The sequence below is a fragment of the Gossypium hirsutum genome, chromosome A08 (assembly GCF_007990345.1).
Source record: "Gossypium hirsutum isolate 1008001.06 chromosome A08, Gossypium_hirsutum_v2.1, whole genome shotgun sequence".
In the NCBI taxonomy this organism is placed as follows: Eukaryota; Viridiplantae; Streptophyta; class Magnoliopsida; order Malvales; family Malvaceae; genus Gossypium; species Gossypium hirsutum.
This window is the reverse complement of record NC_053431.1, coordinates 16,805,159-16,821,969: the sequence shown is the minus strand read 5'-3', so window position 1 is coordinate 16,821,969 and position 16,811 is coordinate 16,805,159. Positions and strand designations below refer to the sequence as shown.

The window sequence follows — 16,811 nt, the reverse complement described above, 5'->3', positions numbered from 1 at the left end:
TGGGACTATTGGATTGGTGCTCGATAAGATCTTCTCTCGGCCTCACATACCTAAATTTTCCCTTAGAGTCGTCAGTCCTAAGTTTTGAAGTCTATTCGATTTAGTTTAATTTTTACGATTTAGTCTCTATACCAAGAACTAACTAGGCAACACTTTCATCAACCACCTAAGCTTTAGATACTAATACTCATCCCTAAACGCACAAACAACAAAAATTTAAGTAAAGAAGTCATCAACTTAAACTTAAAGAAAAACGAATAAAAACTCAAGCTTTATTGCAAAAGCTTGAAAAACACAATAATGGCAACAAGATTGATGAATAAAAATACCAAAGATAAGATTTTTAACAAGTAAAAGAAAACAAAGCTGAATGATATTAAGCAAAAGGATTAAAGTGTAAATATAATGAAAGTCAAGGTATTAGAAAGCAATTAATAATAAGATATAATAAACTTAGCTAACTACTAAACTACCCTAAAATTAGAAAAGTAAACTAAAACCTAAAAAAAAAAATCCCTAATCCTAAACTAAAGCTCTCTCCCTTTCTTTTCAGCCAAAAATGACTTTTTAATTTTATCATAACCCAATTTTTGTTATCAAATTGGCCATGATCGTCTAATTTTGGTTGAGGGACATTTTGGACAAAGACTACCCCTGCAGTTATTTTTTATCTTTTTTCAATAGTGATATCATGATATTCTCGATAATCTTGAAATGGGGGTCCTTTGAAAGTTTTGGGTATCGCGATACTACTATTGGTGGCTCAATCTTCCTTATTTTCAACACTATCAAGGGTATCACGACTTCCATACTTCAATATTATGATACCCCTTCTTGGTGATATTTTTGTTCACGTTCAGGCAACCATTGACACGCTACAACACTCAGTCAACTGTTAGGTTCCATATGGTGCATTTGGCCAATTAGAGTCTCTAAAATAGCGTAAAACATACTAATTCACTTATTAAAACAAAAGATTAAAATTAAGTAAAAACACGGAAAATACAGTCAAATTGTTTAAGAATAAGCTTATCAAGTGTAATGGAGAGCTTAATTTGACATATCAAATTACGACAAATCAATACCTTGGGAAACAAAAAAAAAGTTACCTTGGGAAACAAAAAAAAAGTTAAGTCATATTGATAAAAACGCTTAACCCTAGGAAATAAAACTTGAAAGAATGCGAATGTCACAAATCAAGCAACATCAATTAGCGTCAACCTCTAGAATAGATCTCTCGAACTAAAGCCTTGGATCCGACATCGAGGATCTTGTCCTTCTTGAATAACCTACAAAACTTCATAAGAATTAAATCATTCAAATCAAACATAGACAAAATTAAGTCAACTGCAACTTGAGGGACCAAGTCATAATGGACTCGAGAAAACACAAGTTCTTATCGATTCGAGCAAAAATATCCCTCATGGGAGAGCCAAAGGTCAGAAAAAAAAAGTGGTCGGTGAGGAGAAAAATGGTGGTGGTAGTAAAGAGGTGGAGGATGAAAGAGAGGAAAACAAGGAAAAGGAAAAGTAAAGAAAATGAGGAAAGAAAAGAATTTTTGAAAAAGAAAAAAGAGAGTGAAAAGTAGGGGTGAGAGGGGAAGAAGGGATAAGGGTTGCTGCTGGCGAGAAGATGGCACCAACAACCACTCCAACAACCTCACCCATGGTAGTAAACGAAGAAAAAAGGTAAAAGAAAAAAATGAGGAAAAAGGGGAAAGAGATAAGGAAAATGAAGGGGACAATAGGAGAAAGTGCCATGAAGGAAAGAAAGAAGGGACGAAGAGAAAGGACCAAAAATTAATTAACTGGTCAGAAAAAGAAGAGTTTTTAAAAAAGAGTTTGAAGATATTTTGAAATCCAAAGAGTTTTTTCAAGAAGGTGTTTGAGGTTCATAAAAATTACCCCACACTTGAATTAGGGATGGAGTGGTATAATACATATAAATAAATTCTCATTAAGTTCAATCCTTCGATATTTGGTTTTTAGATTAGTTGTTTCAAATAAATATTTCATATAAAAATAGTAAAAGAAAAAAATAGCATTAATTTTTACTGATTCCATTAATAAGTTAGTATTAAGTTAACTCACAACACCAACTTAACTAACCACATTATATATAATATAAATTAATTTAGTGAATTAAGTAATAGCTCACATGTTGCAGTTTTAAGTAGTGTTAGTCACATAATATTCAACAACTAGATTAAAATCTTGGAAAAGCAACACCATATAGCTCTTGGATTATGTCACGTTAGATACTCAAGAAATATGCTGATTACCTTTGAATACCTTCAATCGATTTGGATATACAAAATGGATAGAGAAGCCCATTACTAGTTTTAAGCTTTTGAATTTCCACTTTAATGCAATTTTTATGAATTCAGCAAAATCTCTTCAATGCAAGAAGAAGAAGTAAAGAGAAATGGTTCGCAAGCCTTTTTTTTCACTAGAATGGAATGTCATTGTGTGATGAAGATGCATTATTACATAATTAAATTTAGGGTAAACTATACCTTTATTCACTAAATTATGGGTTTTTTTGGTCATTTAATTAAAAAAGTTACAATTTGGTCATTGAACTATTCAAAAAATTTTATTTAAATCACTAGGCTGTTAAGATTTTTTTATAGTTTCGCTAGCGAACTCTAAGTGATGAATTGATGATTGATACAATGAATCAGTACCAATCAACAAGTAAAAGAACATACCTTATATCTAAGTTGATTTGGCGGTCAATGTCAAAGATCAAAGAGAAAAAAACTGTTTGAATTTTGGTTTACAAATTCGTGACATCCAAAACTGTTTCATGAAAAGAAATTGAACCGTAGAAGGGAAAGGAGAAAGAGAACATTCGATTGGTGCAAGAAGTGTGAATAAAGAAAGCCATATAATATCGAATTTAACAACCCAATGAGTTAAATGGAAACTTTTGAATAGTCTAGTAACCAAATTTTAACTCTCTTTTTTTTTTTAGTTAAGTGACTTAACAAGAAAACTTACTCATAGTTTAGTGACTAATGATATAGTTTAACCTGAAATTTAAATTCAAAGATAAAAGTATCATGAAAGCCCTTGTATTAGGAGGCAGATTGCAATTTATCCCTTCTACTCAAAAAATGGGCAAATAAGTATAAATTGACACTTTTGTTAAAAATCACATCTATAAGTGTTATTAATTGATAATTTTTCTTTTTCATTTTTTTTAAAAAGTGACTTGGAATTAAAGGATGAGTAGGATTAGATAAAAGTATCATGAAAGCCCATGCATTAGGAGTTGGGTTGCATTTTACTCTTTTTAATGAAAAACTGGGCAAATTAGCTCCTTTACGTTAAATTCAAAGAACAATTTAGTCCTTCTGTTAAAATTTCTATCCATCTCCACTATTAAATGTTGATGTGGCTAATGGAGGAACCAGAAATTAACACATGACGCGCCATATTTACCTCATACTAAAATGATAATATTTTAAAATTTTAAAAATCCTAAAATTTATAATTATTTAAAAAAATCATATCTTGGATGAACCTAGACAAATTTGTCCTAAATCATTTCATCCTAAACATAGTTTTTAAAAAAATTATAAAGATATAGAGTTTTGCTTAAAATTATAATAAAAAATTTAAAATTATTAAAAAGAGAATATTTTAGAAAAAGTCTAAAATATCCTCAACAAATGGTTCTACTCTAGGTGCGTTCTAGAGTGCTTTATTTTAAAATAATTATAAAATATTATTTAAAAGTTTATCAAGAATTATAAGAAGCTATAAATAATAATTAAAATTTTTAAATTTTTTTAAATTATAAAAGTTATATAATATGTTCAAAGAATTTAAATATACCCATACACATGCATTTTTTTAATCGAATGGATATTTGTAGTTAGTCAAATTGATTAGTACTATTTTAGTTAATTTCTTATAATTCTTAATATGTCTTAAGTAATATTATATAATTATATATAATTTTGTATAATTATGTAAGAAACTACTCCAAAATCTAGACAAATGGTTGTTTAGGTTCATTTGAAGTTGGACAACCATGTGTCCGAGTTCATTTTAAATATTATTTTTAATAATTTTTAAATAATTTCAGAAAAAACTTATAATTTCTTATAAATCGTAATAATTTTTAAATAATTTTCTACAATATTTTTATAATCATTTAAAAATCACATCCAAAATGAATTAATTTTTTATTCCCGATTCTTAATACAAGAACTCCAAAGTACTTTTATACAATTGCTCTATCCCTTAATTTCATGTCACTTAAAAAACCGAAACATTACTTAACAACACATAATTGAAAATTTAAACGGCAAGACTAAGTTGTATTTTCTTTTTAATGTATTAAGGATTAGTTTGTCCCTTTTTTAAGAAAAAGAAAACAAAATATAAATCAACTTTTTATGCAAAAACATCCATGATAATTTTACTGAACTCAAAATATTAACATTTATATATTATAATTAAATATAAAAAATTAAAATATTTTGTTATTTAAATACTTCTTTAAATCTAAAATTGGTCCAAAAGCGCTTCTATGAGAAGCTGAAAATTTCAGCTTCTAAGCACTCCAGAGAAGCATAAACTAGGGTTAAGAAGGGCATTGGGATATATAGAAAAGTTTGATTTTTAGAATTAGACTGCAAAATATTGCTGCACCATACGGATGGGTAAATGATTCTTTTGAATGCACCATAACAAAAGATCTCGTAAGCATCATTGCAATTAAGCTATCTAAGTTTGACTTTTGGCCACAATCCGTGCTTTAAATACAAACATTTCATTTCACTCTTAAGTGTACATCAATTTCATTCTTCTTTCGACAAATAAAAAATAAAAAAGAAACCTTTCAACCCAGGCAGAGACTTGACAATCTCAATACCGCAATTTACATTTGCTTCCTTCAACAAATTTTCAACAATCAACCTATAACCAAAATCATATCTTATATGTATGCTTACTTTATAGAATATATTGCATGAAACCATATCTCTCTGGTCGGACTCTTTTTAAAGAATGTCACCGCATACCAAATTGAAATACCTTTTGACTGCACTAAGTTGTAACTTGTAAGGTTATTGAAACATTAACATCTCTCTCAAGTAGCAATCCAGAAGGAGAAGTATTAAATATGACCAAGCTGGTATAAAGGGAGCATGTTGTGTTCAAAAGATGAATAATTTAACTCAGGGAATCAACCATTCTATAATCATGTTTTTTGCGACGGCATCTATGGTGAGCTTTCTGATCAGAGAATGTGTTCTCCCCAACAATCTCCATTTTTGAATGCGAATCTGCTGCAAAGGAAAAGGCATTCAGTTCATGACACAAGAAGAAAAACAGAAATGTATAGCAAAGGAAGAAGTGCAGGCACAACATTAGTTTCTTCTAAACCACGGCCAAGTTCACAGACGTGAACTCAAGAACCTGAAGGCTATTCATTAAATAAAGAAACAAAAGGTAGATCCAAAAATGCAACAAAACTCCAAAATACAAGGAAAAACTTTCGATTTTTGTGACAGGATTATATTGCTTAGTGGGAATTATGGAATGGGGATTCACAGAGTTCATTAAAGAAGAACTTAGAAATGAAAGACAACAGAGGTAGTATGAGTCTAACAACCACTTAATGTGAAAAGTTACTTTTGTATCAATACTACCACCAAGAATATGGCTTCTGCAATTTTTTTCACTCAAAATAAATTGCCACTCAAAGTCAAACTAATTTCCTCATCTGATCCTCCAAATTGCCTAAGACCGCTAAAAGTGGTTGGCCACCTGATCTGATACTCCAATTTGCCTTTAGAGAAAGGCTACCATACATCGCTTCCAAGTTGCATGAAAATTTTATGTAACATAAGAGCATGGAAGCCTATATGATCCCAACTGTAAATCTTGCCCACTGGAAACTCCATTTACAGCTTTCCACACTTAGCTGATCCAAATGCTAATCATATGTAATTTACTACTCAAGCTCATTTAGTGTATCACTTCATTGGATAGAAACCATGACTTAATGATTTTATCTTTAGAAAGAGCTAATTATGGTAAACTTACCCTTTCTAATCAGATAAATTATATCCTTTTATCAAGACTCCATTTTTACTTAGTACTTGTGCCTGAGAAGCATACTACACAGGTTACAAGAATTGATCCTCTAAACATATGAAAAAACCTAAAAGACCAAGCATTCTCATATAACGCATACAGTATACTATAGCTGACAGTCACCCAAGTCCAACTAACATAGGTTAAATCGATATACATTACAGGGAAGGGGAAAGGGACATGGTCCGAACCCACTTCAAGTTATTTTGCCACTAGACAAGTGAATTGTTGGCAAAAACGATTAAACGAAATAAAAGTTTTCCACCGCTAGGATTTGAACCTAGAATCCAAGGAAGGATTTGCCAAGTGCTACAGTGGACGTTATTGTTATATGTACACATTCTAAAACCTTCATGCTTAATAGAAATAGCAGTGTAAACACAAAGACTTTTGACCACACTGCCTTGAGCAGACATAATTAACAAATAAATCAGACAAGAAGAATTAACTGAAACCAACATTGCTGCAATTATACCAACAACAAAAACCCTAAATCCAGAGATCAAAAATTCATATAGGTTAAATTTTTCAACAAAAAAAAAGCAGCAGCAAAATTCCAGAAATTTATAAAAGAAAGTAAAAAATAAGGACCTAAGAAGTCAAAGAACAAGAACATTAGCAATACCTCCAAAGTGATCCCCCCACAGCAACAACCGATTGTCGTCTTCTTCTTCATCAACCTCATCCCCATATCCAAACTCTCCATCCCCACGATACCCAGGCTCACTCCCATACCCAGATTCATTCCCTTGAGCATCAAAAACCCCAATTTGCCCGCATAAAGTCTCCTTCTCTCCACTCCCACCATCCCCTCTTTCCCTCCTGATATTCCGGGCCTCGCTCACATCCGAGACCCAATACGAATCCCCACCATTGCCAAACAGTTCCCCACTCGAGTCCGTCCCGATCGCCACAGGAAAATCCGAGCACGTACCATAGGCTGCCGAAGCCCCCACAGAACAGCACCTTCTAGTCCCACTTCGATCGGAGCTCCGACCCGAAACCGACCTCGACCCACGGCGGCGGCGTTTTCTGGCAAACAGCCTGAAACCACTCCTCTTGGGATTGGCAGATATAGGGTTGTTGTTGTTATCATCGTCGAGGAGGGTTAGCTTGGAGAGATCAATAGAAAAAGAAGTGGTACGATCGGAGAGGCAAGGACGCTTGGGATGGAAGCCATTGGAGGAGGAAAGCTTAGGAGGAGTAAGTTGGGGATCGGAGGAGTCTAGAGCTTGCTGGAGGTGGAAAGGTCTCCACGAATGGAGCTGGAAGGCGCAAGCATCTACTGAATGGCGGGAGTCTAGAGCCTTGTGCGACATTGAATGACAGAATCTTGAACGGAAGGATCAGGATTTGAAACTAAACAAAAGGTTTGGAGATCCAGGTTTCGCAAATCCAATTTGCAGCACCTTGTTTTTAAATTAAAAAATAAAAATGGTTTTGTTTAGAAAGATATTTTTAAAAAGACTTGAAATCAACAGTAAAAATAAGAACTAAGAGTAAATCTTGTTCGTGGTTTAAATAAGCGACAGAGGACTATTCTATTGGGTCAAGCTAGATCCTTCCAGAGCACGCGTCATTCTTGATTTTTGATAACCATACATACATGCATATGCATACATACATACATACATACAGACGGGTTAATTACTCAGTTCATCATCTATCTTTAAGGTGATTTCATTTTAGTGAAGAAAGTATTAAATCTTTAACTATGGTTGAATATACATATCACTATCATATTTAAATTTTCATTTTGGTAGCTTAATTTTTAAGTCGTTTTAACTTTGGTCACCCAAAAAATTCTCTTTTTATGTATTGATCAGGATAAAAAATACAAAAATTAAAGTGAAAAATTGTAGAAACTAAAATAATACATTGCAATTTTTTTCTCATATTGTACTTGTTTACCCCTTTGTCGAAAGTTCTATTTTTTTCAATATTAAATTTTAAAATTTTAAAACATCACCACCAATTAAATAAATTGTTAAAAAAATTTATCTCCATTTGTTACTGTAATATTGAATTTAATTTAATTAATTAATTAATTTAACTTCCTAAAATTTAAATTTTCATTTTATATTTCAAAATTAAAATGAAATCAAATAACTCATCTTTAATAATTGTCTACACAACTTAAAATTTTTTTTAATTAATACGATTGTGAATTTTTCATGCTAAGCTAAAAGTAAAAGAAAAAGGTCTTGTAATTAATTAAACTAATTAACTTTGTCTACAAGCCAAACCAGACCTAAAATTATTTTCATCATTTTTTTTACCCAAATGAAGAATAAGCAATGAATTTAATTGATTGTAATGATGTTTTCTTTGCTTTTAACATGACATGAAAGATTCAAGATTATATAATCAAAATAGATTTAAGTTTATAGACAATTATTAAATATAAGTTATTTGAGTTGATTTTGTTAAGGATAATTTGAAAAAAATATATTAATAGGTTAAATTGATTAATTTATTTATTTTTATTATTATAGTAACAAATCAGTTGATATTATTAATGGATAAAAAGTTCAGCAATTTATTTAATTAATTTTAAAATTTTGTAAATTAAAATTTCAAGATTGGGAAAAAAATAGAATTTTTAGCAATAGGATAAACAAGTGCAATTTGATAAATTTTTAATGCATTATTTTAGTTTCTATTGTTTTTTCACTTTAACACATTTTTTTTTACATGGATCAAGACTTAAAGAAAAAAGATTTTTTTCAGTGACCTAAAAGTTGGGTGACCAAAATGAAAGTTTAAATATGATGTGGACATGATTTGGTGTGTATAGTCAACCGTAGTTAAGGATTTAACACTCCGACGACTAAAATGAAAGCACCTTAAAAGTTGGGTGTAACACCCACACCCTCAACCCGATACAATTTGCTAGATCCGGGTTTTGGGTATTACCACACGAGTACAGACAAAAACTTAATATACTTATACAATTTATTAATTGCAACTCAAATCCACACTGACTTAAACTAGTTTACATATGTATGTACAATAGGTAAATACAATTGCAGTACATGGTAATTTAATTACAAGAAATCTAAATTGAAATCCTCATCTATTATAGTTATCCCAAAATATGGAGTCTGAAGAAACATTTCAAACTTTGGACACGCCATTGAAACTCGCTCTGCATGCATAATAACTTGATACGCCATTTTATTTGGCGTAACCCTGTCATCGTCCCTCTTGGCGTAGACTCACATTGTATCACCTGAAATACAATACACACAAGTTAAGTTCATTAGAACTTAGTAAGAGAAACATCATTTACTTGAGTGATACTTGCACATTGCAACTAATGAATCATAATGACGATTTTATCGTTCTTACCCTTTAACTTTGTCTCTAGCAAGTACTTCTTCAAATTCTATTTTTATACATATCAGATATCATACCATACTCTGCAATCATTCCTTTGCCCATCAATGTCTTCAATACATCACTACATCCTTCAATCTCTGAACCATCATATCTTCACAATTCAAGAATGAACACGTATACAAATGACAGATACTTCCTTTGAATAATCAAACTTAAATCCTTACTCGATTCGCACTTTCAATACAACCCTTTTACTTCTCTATATCTCTTCAATTCATTATTTTCAATCGAGTCACAGTCTTAAATATTAATTTATCGTATAACCCTAGAGACATCATACCTTACTAAATTGTAACAGCCATTTTTTAGTGAAATCAGAACAGTGGTTTCGGGACCACAAATCCGATCCGAAAATAAGGTTTATTTTAATTTTATTATATGGTCTGTATTATAATAGGCATGTCATGTGAAAATGTTGATACGAAAATTTTATTGATTAAGTGTTTAATTACGAGAAGGACTAAATCGCATAAAATGCAAAAGTTGAATTCTAGTAGCTATAAGGATCAAATAGCTATGGAATTCAAAACTAGAGGTCCTTATGTGGTAATTAGACTATGAAATAAAATCATGTAGATTCTTGGTGACTCATCCATGGAAATATAGAAAAAGGGCAATGACTAAATTGGAAATTGTAAAATACTTAATTAATTAAAAGATGAAAAGAAAAATATCATCTTATTTTCTCATCATCTTCAACCTAAAAACACATGAAAACCCTAAGAGAGAGAGAAGATACTTTCAAGGCCTAATTTGGTAAGCTTTCTTGTTCCGTTTTTAGTAATTTTGATATTTTTCAAACCGGGATAGCTTAATCTCTCTATTTGAGGGATTAATTTGAAAAGTTATCAAAGTATGGAAAATGGGTCAAGGATGTATATGCTGAAAATTAGAAATTTATGGTATAAATTGAAAGGTTGTTGATAGATAAACAACTTTTACAAAGTGATTTTTGATGAAAACATGATTTAGGGACTAAAATGTAAACTTGTGAAATTTGATGAAAAATTCTTAATTTTTATGAATACATGTGCTTTAAAATTTGTAATGGGATTTTGGTTAGGCTTGGAATAGGGAGTAAACTACACAAGTTTCATTTTCCGAGCCTAGGGACGAAATCAAAATTTATGGAAAAGTTAGGGGCAAAATGGTAATTTTTCCTAGGACGTAAATTGAGTCCATTTAAATATGAAATGTGTGAAATTGACGGTTAAATTCATTTATATAGATCCGGACAACACTAATGCAATGTTAGATCGAGGAAAAGAAAATGTTTCGGATTAGTAGATTTCTAACGCGAACAAGTGTCGAGTTAAGTTCGTGTAACTTAATCGGGCATGTAAATATGTTTAATTGAATGTTGTGTTGTATGTAATGTAACTTATATTGATGTACATTACTTGAATGCTATAATGAGAAATTTAATACATGCTTGATATGGTGAAAAAGGGTTAAGTCCCGATTGAATATTGAATTCCGATGAATATATGCGCTTTCCCGAAGTAAATAAGATCTTGCATTTGTTGCGGACGGGATTTAGCTGGGACGAGTGATCTTATTGACCTTGTTATAAAAATGATTTAGCCCGGACGGGTAATCCTGATATAATACCTCTCGAGTATACGATATGATTAGGGTTTAGCCTGGACTGGCAATCTTAATTGAACTCTTTTGAGCATATGTTATATAAAGGATTTAGCCTGGATTGGTAATCCTACTATACGATATGTGGCTCGAGAGTGTGTTCCCTGATTAAGTGCCTTAATGGGTACCCTTGAATAAGAATTGACGAATTATGGAATTGTACACCTCGAGTGTACTACTTGAGCATCCATTGGAATTTCAATGATTCAACGGACATAGAACTCTTAACATGGCATGAGAATTTTGAGATGAAATGGTAATGACTTGAAAGGACTATTGTATGATGAGCTCATCTATGTTTACTTGATTGATATGAAGATTTTGGTGACTAACATGTTTGATTGAATGTATGTGTTTAAACAAATTAGCCAAATGGATGGAAAACATTATATTGTATGCTTAGATTTAATAAACGGGATTGGCAAGTTTAGTTTCCGTTATATGAACTTACTAAGCATGTAATGCTTACTCCGTTTTATTTTTCCCCTGTTTTATAGTGCTCGAAAGCTCACGAAGGTTGGAAGATCATTAGAGCATCATCACACTATTAACTAGTCATTTTGGGTATACTTAGTAAAATCATTTTGGTATAATGGCATGTATAGGACAACTTAGCCATCAGTGGCTTGAAAATGATGTTTTGTAACTTAGCCATTGGAATGGCTAGTAATGGTTCATTTTGGTATTACTAAATAGATTATTATCATAATATATATACATATGTTATGTTAAATATATGTGAATCAAATGGTGTTAATGTCTAAGTTAATCCAAGGTAAGTTTATAATCACATAAGCATGTAATGGTATGCCATGTTGAATGATGGAAATTGCCTAATTTGAATGCTTGAAATGGTTGGTATTGGATGTGTGTTTTAAGTGCAGGTCTTGGGTGAAATTTTGAGTGAGAAATAAAGCTAAAAATGGCTTCATTTTGTCCACACGGACAGACACACAGGCGTGTGTCTAGACCGTGTATGACACACGGCCTGGTACTATGGGTATGTGGTTAGGCTGTGCGTCTCCTGCACCTTAATTTTGAGAAACAGAATGCTCAGAATTGAGCACACGGGCAGAGACATGAGCTTGTGTCTCAGCCGTGTGTGCTACACGGGCGTGTGTCTTGGCCATGTGAAACCTGCACCTAATTTTGAATTAAATTAATTAACCACACGGCCTAGCACACGGGCGTGTGGCATGGTCGTGTGTGCAAGTCAGAGAGTTACACGGGGTTGAACACGGCCTGTAGCACGGGCGTGTCCTAGGATCACACGGGCATGTCCCTCGGACCATACGGGCATGTGAACCCTGCACCTTTGAAAAATTTTGCAATTTCGCAAAAAATTCTTAGAGGTTCTGATTAAGTCCTAACTCGATCCTAATGCTCGTATTTTGTAACCCCCTAGCCTATATTCGTCGCCGAAACAGGAATATTACAGATCAAATATGAACATTACATAATTATCTAACAAACATATTATTTCTCATATAATATCCCAATCAATTCAATTACTTCATTCAAATCAAATCTATTGTTCATACTGAAACATACTATTTATAATCTTAATATAGTACAAAAATATTATATATATTCAATAACATTTAATAACATATTTTGCAACACTTTTCAAAATGACAAATACAAATGTCCTAGGTACATGCTATTACCAAAAAGATATGTACTTCACCACAATGAGTTCGGAATTGGCCTTGGATGCTAATTCAACAATTCGACTTTAACCTAACCTGTACACGGAAACAAATCATACGCTGAGTATAAAAATCAATAGTATTTCTAGAATCTGAATACTTTAGAGAAAATGATATTATAAAGCATACACATTTTATCATACAGTAGACATAGTTTTACAAATAATCATTTCATAGATAAAGCATTTGTACTCATTCTATTCAATCAATTTGCTATCCAAGATAGCTTTCACTATATGACACAATCATGTGTCTCAAATCACATTTTAATTCATTATTCGATTTCAATCATAGCACTGTCTCATTCAATAACCATTCCGTGAACACATGGTTCATACATTTCATTTGCATGTCTCAATTCAATTCATTTATTTACCCCTATTAGCATGACTAAGACTCGAACGGATACACAGATCCAACCAAAACACACCAGTATGGCACCCAGTACCTCATCGGATAATTCGAAGTAATAGAGTGACACCCAATGTCTCATCGGCCTTGTCGAAGTAAGTTGGTACACAATACCTCATTGAATTTATCTGAAGTAATAATATGACACCCAGTGTCTCATCGACTCGTGGTCGAAGTATCCTTGAACTCTTCCAATCCTATGGCATGCCAACTATATCCGACTTAGCTTGATACAGTTAATAGGGTTTTCAATCCACTTTTCAATTTCCAATCAATACACATAAACTCATAATTCAATTCGATTAAATTTTCATATTTCAATACAATCAACATCCAATATCCACATTCACATTAATCACAAATTCACTTTCATTCAATTCAATATCAACAATACTAATACTCACCTTAGTTTCACTTATTATGCATATTAATTAATAAATATAACAAATAATTATTAGATTCGGATTATAGAAATACAAACCAGAAATTCCGAGCTATTCCACGTTGACTTTATCTTTCCCGTTTTTAGTCAAGGATTCTGGTACGACGTTAGCTATGGATTTAAAACAATTAAAATTCATCAATACAACGCAATTCAATCTCATATTAAATATTTCAATTTTTATCTAACATTTACCTAAATTTCAATTTAGTCCCTAAACCAAGACTAACTTTATTTCTCACATTTAATTCTTTATTTTCATGCAAATTCCACTTTAGACTAAATTCAGCTCCCTATTTTCACATAAATTCTTAAATTTTGAATTTTTCACAATTTAGTCCGTATTACACAAAATTTACAATGTATTCTACAATTCAATCATTTTTCATTTCTAACTTGAAAATCTATCAATTTTGTCCCTAAGACTCTAATTATTCAACATAGACAGCATTTAAAAACTCAATAATTTCTAAATTTTTGACATGAGTTGGGTAGCATTTAATACCAGGATTCTAAAAACATACAAATTACAGGAAAATGGACTAATTTAACTTACCAATTGAGCTTAGTACCTTGAAAATCCTAGCCTTTTCTCCTTTCTTTCTCTTTTTCTTTTCTTTCTTTCCTTCCCTGTTTCATTTCTGCTTTAGCTTTCTTTTTCTTTTTCTATTTCTATTTATTTACTCTTTCTTTATTTGTTTTATATAATATAATATAATATAATATAATATATATTTATACTTATATGTTAAGTAAAAGATATTTTAATAATATATATTAAATTTAAAAAAAATCTTCCTTATGCAACATCATTTATGAGCAATGACATAATTGCTTATTTAGCCCCTTTAATTTTCTTTAATCTATAATTCAACTTTAACCCTATATGTAATTTAGTCCTTATACCTAATTACTTTTAATTCAAGCAAATTCACTTAACCGAAACCTAATTAACTACACAACTAGCTTCGTAAATATTTTTAATAAATATTTACAAATCTAATTTATGAGAACTAAGTCTCGGGAATGTATTTTTTTAATTTGATCCTTTTTAATTAATTAACTATCAAAACGTTAAAATTTTCTAACGAAACTTTAATACTAACTCAATGACACTCCGTAAATATTTATAAAAATATTTACAGCTTGGTTTATGAAATCGAGGTCTTGATACCTCAGTTTCAAAACTAATTAATTTGATAAATATTTCTAAAGCACAAATCACTGATTCATAAGCCTTCCTAAATTTACGATTGGCTCATAAATACTAAATAATAATTTATAAGCTCACTTGTCAGATTTTAGTGGTCTCGAACCACTTTTTCTAACATCACTGAAAATTGAGCTGTTACAACTAGAGGTGTTTATGGGCCGGGCCGGGCCGAGTTCGGGTCGGGCTCAACTAAAAAATCATGCCCATTTATTGGGCTCGGGCCGAGCCGGGCCCAAAAAATGGGCCTAAAATTTTGCCCAAGCCCGACCCAGATAAAAATACTAAAACCGGGCCCGGCCCGACCTACCCGTATTAATTTTTTATATTATTTTTAAATATATATAATACATCAAAAATACTAAAAATATCAAAATAAATATTTCTCAACAAATTGAAAATAAATTTTTAAAAATATGTAGACTTAAATAACACTAAGATAAATGCAACTTAACAAGCAAATGCTTCTAAAATAATAAAAAAATTTACAAATGCCTTTAAAATAATAAGAAAATTAACAATAAAATAAATTTTATACAATATCCAAACAATAACGACAAAATAATAGCAACATAATAGTAAAATGGTAGCAAAATATGGAGAAAACAACAAGAAAATAACATTAAAAAATAAAAGAATATGCAGATTTTTTTGTCCTTTAGTGAATTCGGGCCGGGCCGGACTGGACCCGGGCTAAAAATACCTTACCCGAGGCTCGGCCCATTTTTTAAACGGGCCTTATTTTTTTGTCCAAGCCCATTTTTTGGGCCTATATTTTTGCCCAAACCCTCCCACATTTTGGGCGGGCATTCGGGCCGGGCCGGGTAGCCCGGCCCATGCACACCTCTAGTTACAACTATCCCCCCTTAAAAATTTATGAATTCAGTCAAACTCTGGCGATAACACCATCCGATAAATAAAACTTTCAACTCTTTCAAAAAAATTTGTGTAATTCAATAGATTAAGAACTTAAGTTGCCTCTACAGTCAAATCGAAAAACTTTCTTCCATGGCAAATTTTTCAGAAACACTTTGTCGCCAACTTGAAACTCTATTTCTTTTCATTTAAAACTCACATAAAATCTCTAACAATCAGAAGTTGCTTTAAACCTGTCTTGGATCTCATCCATATTTCTTCTGTTTCACGGATCATATCAACTCTACATATCTTTTCTTACTAAGCTCAGTCCAATAATATGGAGTTTTACATTTGCAACTACACAGAGTCTTGTATAGTGTCGTTTCAATACTTGACTGAAAACTATTATGATTTGCAATTTAACTAACAACAATTACTTTTTTTCCATTTGCCTTTGAATTCTAAAATATAACACCAAAGCATTCCTTTAAAAATATGAATAACATATTCGGACTGACTATCAGTCTAAAACAAAATGCTGTATCAAAAATTTGTAACTGCTTACCCAGAGCTTCTTATAATTTATTCCAAAATCAGGAAGTGAACTGTGGAACCCTATCAAATATATTGAAGACTGACACTCCATAAAACCTGACAATATCGGAAACATATATCTCATTCAATCTATCAAGTGCACTATCCACTCATGCTGAGATAAAATGTATAGAACTTGTCAAACAATTAGTGATTACCCAAATAACATCTTTCTTTTTCAAAGATAAAGGTATTCCTAATATAAAATTTATAATAACTTTATCCTATTTCTGTTCCAATATCATCACTAGCTGTAACAATTCTGAAAGTATCAGTATTTGATATTCTGCTTTAACTTGCTAACATATTAACATTTAAATATAATTTCAGAAACATCACATCTCATTCTGGTTTTCCAATATATCTTTTTCAAATTAGTATACTTCCCGGATGACAGACATTTTACCATTGTGAGTTCCGTATAAAAT

The 16,811-nt window shown here is 31.5% G+C and overlaps 1 protein-coding gene across 2 annotated transcripts; it reads right to left on the bottom strand.

The window, feature by feature from the left end:
* Positions 1 to 4,766: 4,766 nt before the first annotated feature.
* LOC107927540 (uncharacterized) lies at positions 4,767 to 7,670 on the bottom strand. 2 transcript variants are annotated; one of them, XM_016858662.2, is made up of 2 exons: positions 6,739 to 7,670; positions 4,767 to 5,302 (listed from the first exon to the last, which is right to left on the bottom strand). In XM_016858662.2, the coding sequence occupies exons 1-2, from the start codon at positions 7,430 to 7,432 to the stop codon at positions 5,187 to 5,189; spliced, it is 810 nt and encodes a 269-aa protein (XP_016714151.2). In that variant the 5' UTR covers positions 7,433 to 7,670; the 3' UTR covers positions 4,767 to 5,186. The 2 variants fall into 2 exon arrangements, with proteins under 2 accessions (XP_016714151.2, XP_016714225.2); XM_016858736.2 differs by having other exon boundaries at positions 4,767 to 5,299; positions 6,739 to 7,622.
* Positions 7,671 to 16,811: the final 9,141 nt, after the last annotated feature.

What these genes read in the sequence shown, in the direction of transcription:
- LOC107927540 (XM_016858662.2), bottom strand. Translation starts at nt 7,432, where the DNA reads ATGTCGCACAAGGCTCTAGACTCCCGCCATTCAGTAGATGCTTGCGCC. An exon ending in GTGGGGGGATCACTTTGGAG is followed by an intron (nt 5,303 to 6,738) that starts GTATTGCTAATG and finishes TTTCCTTTGCAG; the next exon opens with CAGATTCGCATTCAAAAATG.